Source organism: Dermacentor albipictus, chromosome 1 (assembly GCF_038994185.2).
Source record: "Dermacentor albipictus isolate Rhodes 1998 colony chromosome 1, USDA_Dalb.pri_finalv2, whole genome shotgun sequence".
In the NCBI taxonomy this organism is placed as follows: domain Eukaryota; kingdom Metazoa; phylum Arthropoda; class Arachnida; order Ixodida; family Ixodidae; genus Dermacentor; species Dermacentor albipictus.
In genome coordinates, this window is record NC_091821.1 from 161,485,144 (window position 1) to 161,495,066 (window position 9,923).

The 9,923-nt window shown below is 42.2% G+C and overlaps 2 protein-coding genes across 3 annotated transcripts in view; one reads left to right on the plus strand and one right to left on the minus strand.

Annotated features, from left to right (window-relative positions):
• LysRS (Lysyl-tRNA synthetase) overlaps nucleotides 1–6,552 on the minus strand; it is a 51,975-nt gene extending 45,423 nt beyond the window's left edge. Inside the window, exon 1 of one of the 2 annotated variants that reach the window (XM_065443535.1) lies at nucleotides 6,381–6,552. In XM_065443535.1, coding sequence (XP_065299607.1) covers nucleotides 6,381–6,412 — 32 coding nt within the window. In that variant the 5' untranslated portion in view covers nucleotides 6,413–6,552. The remainder of the gene's footprint in view (nucleotides 1–6,380) is intronic. The other variant, XM_065443527.1, reaches the window with a different exon arrangement.
• Nucleotides 6,553–6,715: 163 nt separating this feature from the next.
• AIMP1 (aaRS-interacting multifunctional protein 1) lies at nucleotides 6,716–8,572 on the plus strand. Its single transcript, XM_065443549.1, has 2 exons — nucleotides 6,716–7,672; nucleotides 8,155–8,572. The coding sequence occupies exons 1-2, from the start codon at nucleotides 6,860–6,862 to the stop codon at nucleotides 8,275–8,277; spliced, it is 936 nt and encodes a 311-aa protein (XP_065299621.1). The 5' UTR covers nucleotides 6,716–6,859; the 3' UTR covers nucleotides 8,278–8,572.
• The last annotated feature ends 1,351 nt before the right edge of the window (nucleotides 8,573–9,923 follow it).

Here is a 9,923-nt window from a genome sequence, read left to right on the forward strand (position 1 = left end):
GCAGTGCCTGGGGAGGGGTGCAGCTGGGCAGTGAAAGCAATGGGGTGGGGGGTGGTGAAAGGGCAACGAATTATTCACAAAAAAAAAAAAGAAGAAAGGTGCTGGGCCGGGGCACCTTTCGTTGAGTGGAACAGTGGCCCTATGTACTGACCACAGAAAAGAAGATAGAAGGGAAATTTGTAAGAGGGTGCCCTTAGCAAAGGTTAATGATTTAGCGTGCTATAAACGTTGAGTTGAAATTAAATATACATTAGAGACATTGCCCTAGAGAGGTACATAAAATGTTTGACACACACCTGGGTAGCACTTGTAACCGTAAAAATACTTCCCCACCAAGGCCAACTGCGCTGGCGGAAAGTCTAAGATTAGCGTAAATTTGTGTGTTCATTTCTTTATGAAAGCGCCTTTAATGTACCACACAGTCTACTAAGACTGCATTCTTCACCTATTCGCCTTCCGTTTTTGGATCATCTTCATTTTCCTTTTAAGTTTTCTCCTTCCAAGGTGCTTCTTTCAACTTCACTTCAAAAATGCGGATAATCTGTTGTATATACCGACATGGTTACATACGCAATGTGCACCGCAACATGGTTTTGCATACACTGTGCATACATATGCCCATACACACATCACTACAGGTCTTTCTACATGCTCAAAGTTTGCGTGTCTGAGATGAATCCAAAGTGTCTCCTGCAAAGACAGCATGTCAAGAGGCCCGTGTCCAGCTTCTGCTACTATTTCTAAGCGGGACAACCCCTTCAGAAGTCTAAGACATACTCAAAGACAGTTGTTTCATGACACCTTAAGCTTTCGCTTCCTTGTAGCTGACTATTTGTACAAGAATATTTCTATAATCAGCGCCGAACTACCTCTGGTCTGCCTCTGGGCAGGCCATTGGAAGTGTACACACATTTTAACGGATGGCTCTACAACTCAACATCGTTCATCGTGCCAGTTTTTTGTGCCCTCTACAGGACAATTTCTGTTTTGTCCTGAGTGAACATCATCATCTACATCAACTAAGCGATATGGCATTAACCCTTCCAGGCACTGTGTACGTACACAACTGTGTATGCTATGATAGTGCATCAACAGCAAAAGCATTGATAACAGCAATGATACTTAAAATTATACTTAATACTCGCATACGCCTTGGAACTCTTCTGACTGGAATTGTGCTGCAAGTTTGAATAGGTGCAAAACCTTTTAGTAAAATAAGTGCAAAGGTAAACGGTTGTGTTTTTGATCAGTGTGGGTATGTAGTATGCAGTGGGTTCACTTCTTACATTGTTTTTCCCAGTGTGTTGCACCAGGCATAATTTTCAAGTGCCTGGACAGGTGCTTGTCAAGCCTTCTAGACATGAAATAGTTGATGTTCTCATATCTAATGTTCCTGTAGTGAGTTGTTGCAAGGAGTCCACATTATGTAAACTTGACAAAACTCGCTAAACAATGAAAATTCTTAATCTATTCTGCAACTGTACACTTTTTATGTTTCTCAAGATGCAAGCAACGTGGCGAAAGTAAGTTTTCTGTCAACAAAATTAATTGGTGCCCAAGAGAGTTAAGAAAGCCCTTATGCATGTACTTCGACAGCAGCTGCCAAGTATTCACAGATTCGAAAGTGGCCCTACAAAGTATGTGGAACAGGCACACGCGATGTAACAACCAACCTGCAGCCTGTGACACTGTCTCTCTTCACAACAGGGCCGAAATTGTTAGGCATTGCTTCACCTTTTAGTGGATACCTGGCCATTCAGGTATTTCGGGAAACGAAAAAGCACATGAAGCTACCCAAAAGGGGCTGGAATCCCAAAATTTTAGAATATATTTTACAAAAGCTGGCACTTCAAACATAGCAATAACACACACACACACACGCACGCACACACACACATATATAATAAAATAATAAAATAAAAGGGCTCATGAAGAAAAAGATAGCCTCTAGAATCTGCCGCTTCACCAAGATCACTTCCTGTGATCGAGTAACCCCGGAGTAAGATCAAGAATTGCACAACCACTTCCTTCACACTTCGAGGCATTGAACCATCAGCTGTGACTGAACTAGCATTCACAAAGAATTATCTGTATTGCATAGGGCATACCACTGGTCCCTACTGTTATAACTGTGGCAGCTTAACAGTGGAGCACATATTACTCGAATATTCCAGCGTACTGTGATGAGAGGCGTTTTTTTGAACACCAAATGGACATGATTTGTCACAATTCGTTAATGTTACCTAGCATCTTAGGTCCAATGCCTGGCCCTTCAAAACAGCGGTGGGCCTTGGGATTTATTGTTCCAAATTGTTTATTGATTTATTGTTCTAAATTTTTTAAAAATACCTATAAAAATTGATCTTCTTGCAAAGCTTGAAATATTCACTATATGATATAGAAAAACTTGAATTCACCCACTGTCTCACCTGTAAATATTATTAGGTTCACTCACCCATTTCATATTTGTTTCTTTCTCTTTTTTTTTTGCACTCTTCTATAAAATCTTTTAATTCCCTTCCCGCTCCCTGTACAGAATGGCATGTCATCATTGGTTGTATCATCATCATCATCACAATATATTTATGTCTACTGCAGGACAAAGGCCTCTCCTAGCGATCTCCAATTACCACTGTCTTGCGCTAGCCAATTCCAACTCGTTCCTGCAATTTTCATCACCCACCTAATTTTTTGCCATCGTTGACTGTACTTCCCTTCCCTTGGCACCCATTCTGCAACTATAATGGTCCACCACATGGCCTGCCCAGCTTTATTTCTTTCTCTTAATGTCAACTATAATATCAGTTATCCCCGTTTGCTCTCTGATCCACACTGCTCTCTTCCTGTCTCTTAACGTTGCACCTATAGTCAGTGTTCTGTCCCTTGCTCACTTTAGCCACCTAACATTCTTCGCTACATCACTCCTTGCGCAATACTTAGCTTGTTCTCCAGCTTCCTTGTTAAACTCCAAATTTCTGCCCCTTATGTTAGCACCACTGACCTTCCAGTCAGGATTTGGTAATGCCTGCAATATGCACTCCAACCCATTTTTGTTCTTCTGTAAGTTTCCTTCTTATGATCAGGGCACCCTGTTAGTAATTGACCTAGATAAACTTAGTCCTGTAGACTCCAGAGGCTGACTGGCAATCATGAATTCATGTTCCCTTGCCAGGCTACTCACAAGATTATGCAATGCCACTCTTACACTTTTCTTTGTTGCAATTCATCCCCAGTGTTACTGAACAGGTCAGTGTCATCTGCAAACTGAAGGTTGTCAAGATATTCACCGTTGATCTTCACTCCTAAGCCTTCCCAGTCTAATAGCTGGAATACTTCTAAGCATGCAGTGACCAGCACTGGAGAGATTGCGTCTCTTTGCCTGACCCTTTTCATATTAGGTAATTTTCTACTTATGGAGAAACAAGGTAGCTATGGAATCTTTGTAGATGTTTCCCAAGATATTCATGTATGCCTCCTGTACTCCTTCATTACATAATGCCTCTATGACTGGTGGTATCTCTACTAAATTTCTTGATTACCTGATTGATGATATGGATGATACATTGTAGAATATCCCTTCCTGCAACCAGCCTGTTCTCCTAGTTGACTTAAGTCAACTGTTGCCCTGATTCTATTGGAAATTATCTTGCTGAATATTTTATACAGTACTTATAGGGCCTACAATTCTTCAATTCTTTAATGTCTGCCTTCTTATGAATTCTCAATGCACTTGTCTTACCATGTTAAGGACATTACTCAGGGAAGAATGCTCCCAGGTAAAGCATTGCACAAGCACATAGTTTAATGTCTTTCCCTCAGGCTTTTCAAGAGCTAATTGCTGTATAAGGCATGATTTGAAGGAATGTGTATAGCCCTGTACAGCAGACTCCATTGCTCCCTTAGAAGCTTTTTCCCTCTTTTCATTTGATTAATGCCCCTTCATCTCAGTTATGTTTGGTTTAATACTTACATGTGATTTGTTGCACTTTTAGCAACTTAGCGAGAACTGCACACCAAGGGCAACCATGGGTGAAGCACAAGCCTTTATGGCCATTTCCACTCACGAGTGGATTTGTGTGCATTTTCCCTCAGTTGTCTGTAGCACTTAACTGCCACTTCCTATTTTCTTGAGGGAGGGCTTAAGATTATTTGGTCTTTTGTCGTTTATAAAAATAATTATTTATTCATATTATTGACCTCAAATGTCTTGTTACCAGTAGCATTTTGAGGTGGCAATAGCACATTATATTAAATGTATTCACCCTGTCAGAAATGCAAAGAGCAGTCTAAAAGTGATGCCATCATCACTTAATACAAGGCTGTGTGTTAATAAGTGACTGAATTGTATTGAATTCTGGAGTTTTACGTTCCAAAACCACTATTTGATTATGAGGCACACCGTAGTGGGGGACTCCAGATTAATATCAACTACCATCAGGGGATCTTTAACGTGCCCCCATTAGTGGATTTCAGTTCTGCTCATTTCAGGAACGTTTTCAGTACCCTGTACATGAGGATTGTTGAAACAAAATGGAGGAAGCGAGCCAGAAAATGGTCATGCGAATATTTGGACAACAGCATGGAAGCAAGCCAAGAAACATTGGTTAAGAAAAAGGTTAAAGAAACGGAGAGGGGTATGTGGAAAACAGGGATGTAGACAAAATCGGCACTGGGAACATACAGAACTTTCAAGCAGGAAATTGCCAAAGAAAATATCTATGATAATTTTAGGGAAAGCTCTTTGTTGTTTGAAGCCAGGACAGGAGTATATAGACACGTCATGCAGTGCATGTGGAGAGGAAGAGGAAACACCTGAACACCTGATACTTTTCTGTAAAGGGCTTCACCCTAAAGTTCAAAGCAACGGAGTGCACTTTTCCAAAGCATTGGGGTTTAGAGACAGTGGAGGAAAAATAGACTTTAAGTGGGTAGAAATAACCAAACGGATATTATCTGATTGGTGGCTGAAATTAAGGCAAGAGTGAAATTTCCCCCTCTACTAAGTACAAGATATATTATTAGTCACAGCTAAGTGACATGTGCCACTACCTGATTTTTCAGCCTTATCCATCAATCCATTCATCTATCCAATGCAACTAATAAGAGATGACAATCAGTTGATAACCACCTTTACTTAAATGTTATCAGCATAATGAACCACACTCTAAGATATCCATGAAAATTTTAGATACACAAATCTCTTCCACTGAATCTCCCTTATGACTTCGGCTATTTCGGTGCATGCACCACCACTTATCCGAGATTTATCTCTATTTTTTCTTTTTAGTTTGGTTATGGCTGAGTGGTTGTTGGCCTTGTTTCATCTGGCTGCTGCAGACTTCTGTAACTTCGCCGATGCTTCCGCCGGTAACAGCGACAATAAAATAAAATAAAACAGCTAGAAACTGCTTGCATACTTTTATCGGTGCCCCACTGAATAAAATCTTCAACTACAGAAATGATTGAACTTTATACAGAATATGATGAAATATGTGCAAAATAACCATCAGGCTGTTCTCAACTTCAGTGCCGTGCAGGCAGTGAAGTTCATTCTAGAGCATTCATTCTAGACCTCATTCTAGAGCAGAAAAAAAAAGTGACTTATACACATAATTGCACACTCCATGTAAAACGCTATATATATATATATATATATATATATATATGTATATATATATATATATATATATATATATATATTCAATTAATGATCGTGTGCTTTCAGTATCTTTATTGATTCCATTAACATAGGCCGTTTCACACCCAAGTGCGTAAGTAGAAAAATGAAACAAAAACGTCAACGTAAGATGCTGCTACCACAGTGAACAGGCTGTGATCCTCGTGCATGTTAACAATTCGCGCTAATGCAGTACAAGGTACAGCTCCAGGCGCACACAGCTATCGGTTTGAGTGTTCTGCTACAGATTGCGGCCATAATGTGTATACTAGCAAGCAAACGGCGAGCCAGTAGCAATATTGTGAGGATTTATATATTCACAGCTTTGCGCTTCGACATGCTGCTATGCCACTACAGCTCCTCGGCGCTCGTCAGGAGCAACAAGCGACGAGAAATGAAATGACATCAGCTGCTTCCTTATAAAAGCTTGATACTTATGTATTGCCAGGAATATAATGCCGGGTAGGAGTACTCGCTAAGGTAAAGCAATCGTCCCTCTAAAGTAACGCCATCAGCACTTCCCACAATGGAGCGTGGCTATCCCACGGTGCACGTGGACGTGAACCACCACCACCCGTATTCAAGGCGAACATAACGTTACAGTTAGGAAATAGCAGGCTAATCAACTGTTATCTAGTTGTGTAAATGAAAGGTAGCCAATTAGCCACGTGAATAACTTCAATATCGCTAAAAAGCTACTCACTTTTTGCTTAATTTCTCGCTGGCGTCTGCCATTTCAGAACTTGAGTTGTGTTGCGATTGCGATGGCTATGTCAATGTGCCCAATAACGCCGCAATTTTTTTTGCCCTGAAATTGCAAATCACGTCAAAATTATGTGGCGTGAGGCAACAATTTAAGGACTGTAGACAAAATAATGTGCAAAAGTACTGAGTCAATGGTATGCTTGGACCACGGCCTACTTTATACAAACAATCTAGTAACGTTGCTTTATACTGTAGGTCGTGGCTTGGACCACAGCGTTTTGCTTGGCGATGGCAGCGCTACTGGCATCGCGTGTGCCTGTGCAAACGCGAAGCTTCCGCTTCCGGTTTGTATAACGTGGTTGCGGTAAAGTGATCTCGACGATTTTTGCCGCGTTTGCGAGCTTACCTCAATTTCGTAAGAGATTATCGACTGTCGCTTTTTTTCCCATTCATTACTCTTGCCTGCAGTTCTTCAAGATGATCGTTGATAACGCGCTTGCGCGGGTAATGAGCAGGGCCAAGCAGGCGGACGAATTACTCGCTTTGCTCACTGCTCAGCTGGAATCTTTGCGTGCTGCTAGAACAGAGCGATATGTTCAAGCTGAATGTGCCCGCTTACGAAGCGAAAACGAACAGCTCCGCCAAGATGTCGAAGCATGGAAAAATCGCCTCGAGGCAGCCGAAGCTGGCAACGGTATTGCGCCAGTAGGTGTTTCCGCGCAATTAGCGAAATCTGAGCAGCCAGCTCAAGCAAATAACGTTAGGCCAGCTGCACGAGCCGTTTCGCAGAAGCCTGGTGACGCTGGTGCCGGCGATCAGCCCAAGAAACGTGCTGGGCCTGCTGTAGACGCAAAAGCACCCCCGGCAAAAAAAGCGGATGCTAAGAAAAAGCTGGAAGACAACGATGACTCTAAGCCAGTTGATGTGAGCCGACTTGACCTGCGTGTGGGAAGAATCGTGAGCGCAGTCAAGCACCCTGACGCCGACTCTCTATACGTTGAACAGGTTGACGTAGGTGAGGGAAAACCTCGTACAGTTGTCTCGGGACTGGTAAAATTTGTGCCGCTGGACAAGATGCAGAACCGCATGGCTGTACTTCTGTGCAACCTGAAGCCTGCCAAGATGCGTGGTGTCACATCGGAAGCCATGGTCATGTGTGCGAGTACTCCAGAGAAAGTTGAAATTCTGGCTCCTCCTCCAGGTGCTCAACCAGGCGATCGTGTTGTCTGCGACGGTTATCCAGGCCAGCCAGACGCACAGCTGAACCCCAAGAAGAAAATTTTTGAGCAGGTATTGCACCAACTGGTGTTCTGCATACGAGTGGCATTGATTTCGCTCATCCCGCAAATGCTGGGATACGTTCGAGGACTCAACTTGTAGAGGCCCTTTACGTGAATGTGTCAGAATGAATTTCTTGAATATATTGAACGAAAGTATCAGTTGTAGCGACACGAAATCATTACTAGCGGTACATGTTCATCTGATGTGTGCTAGCGTAAATGTACTATGCATAAAGCTGCTATGTTTTAAGCCAGCTTTAGTACCATTCACAAGCATCGTGTAGTGGACAACAGTTGAAAGTGGGGAGTAGTTTTTTGCCTAACCCACAAGTAGTACGTTTTCAGCTGTTTTCGGAAAACTAGTCTTGTAGAGGTACATTTTAGAATATAGTGGTGCATGTTGCAGCACAAGGCATTGCTTCAGTATTAATACACCGTCATTCACCCTCCTGTTTTTAAGTGTTTCCTTTAAGAATTCATCTTTCTTTGCAGGTGGCCCCCGATCTCAAGACTGACGGTGAAAAAAGGGCAACTTACAAAGGCCAACAATGGCTTGTTACTGGCTGCCAGGGCCATGTGACTGCAGAGACATTATGCAATGTCCAGATTAAGTAGTTTACTAGTATGAGCAGCAGTATGATGTGTGCTTATGATGAAAATAAGCAGAACAAGTGGTAACTCTTGTTGCTAAGTACCAAAAGTGTACTGAGAAGTTAAACTACACATATACAACATTGCATCATGCACATTGCTAGGTTAATGAAAAATGGGTGGTATATTCAGAAGACAGCAAGTACTATATACAGAAGGTTACATTACTGTGCGTTTGTCATAAGTTATATGGAATGTGTTTGGTTCTTTGTCAATCTCATAGTTCTTTAAGTCTTCTAATAAACTTTTTGAAATACAACCTTGTGGTGATATTATGGTGCAATTACTTGCTTGTGAAGACATGTTTCACAGAATATTGCTGCCTTGCAGCAAGTTTTAATTCAAGGTAATGCTTTTCACAAAGAGGCCAGAGCTGGCATCACACAAATTCTTTTCTTTCAGCTTCTTGTCTGCCTTGCCAACTAACTACTTGTGATGGCACAGTCAGGTTGCCAATAGAGCCAGTGACAAAGTGCAAAAAAGAAAGGAAGGAATTAATGTCATTGCAGTATCTTGGTTTGAGTTCACAAAGGTCTCCAGTGCCGTAATTAGCCACCTCTGCTAAAGCAGAAGCCTGTCGCGAGCACTCGTGCATGGCTGTTTCCAGAAACTAACTGATGTAAAGAAGTGCAACTTTGTGCATGCATTAGAGGGGCCCTGAAATACTTCTCTATCTAATGGACATCTCATTAAAGGATGTCTCGCAAATGTCATGCTGCAAATGCTTTTTAATTTTTAAACTATAAGTGGTGTTATCGCACCGATACCCAGCTTTCTCTTTCTGTTTATCTCTGCAAGCGTGCTGGAGGGTATACAGTGGAGAAGCCAGAAGGGCAAAGCCCTGCCCAAAAGTTTAATGTAGCGGCGGCGAAAGGGCTAGGCAGCCGCAGTAGACTACACTATGAGGCACACCACTGCTATCTTGGAGGCCACGTGCAGCAGATGCAGCTAGACCGGCAGATGAAATGTTTTTCAGTCGTTTTGAGATCGAAGACATATATATGTTTCATTTACAACTCAACATTAGCAATTATGTATTACTGAGAGTGCTCTCACGATCACGAAATCAACCAGTAGCGTTGTTGGATTCAGCTGCTTGCAATGACACTGCATGACAACATAGTGGAAGTGAGAGCAAGCGATTTCGCTGTTTTTGACACGAAGAGAGAGTAAATTTGCTGCTGTATGCTGTGCAGCAATATTTGGCTCACATGTTCACAGCAGCCTCTATGACAGATTGGCGACATTTTCTACGATCTAAAAGTGTTTGAGGGCTCCTTTAACACCCTCAATTTTCCCGAGTGGGCATGGCATCTAGGGTTCAATGCTAGGTTAGGTTCAGCGCTAGGTCTGTTTAGTGAACCTGCTCATGAAATTAGATTGAAAATAATGCTTACGCATAGGGAAATGCTATGCCCGCTTCCATGCTTCATTGGCAACTTCTAGTCTGAAGGTACACAACAAAGTTTTAGCTTAGTGTTTAGAGTCTGCTTCGCTCGGACCACTGTATCGTTTTAATTTGCGCACAGAAGACCCTCAGTGGAAACAATGTGTGCACGTGCACAACACTCGTGTCAGCAGCGGAAGGCAGAACATGCTCTGCTTCCAAG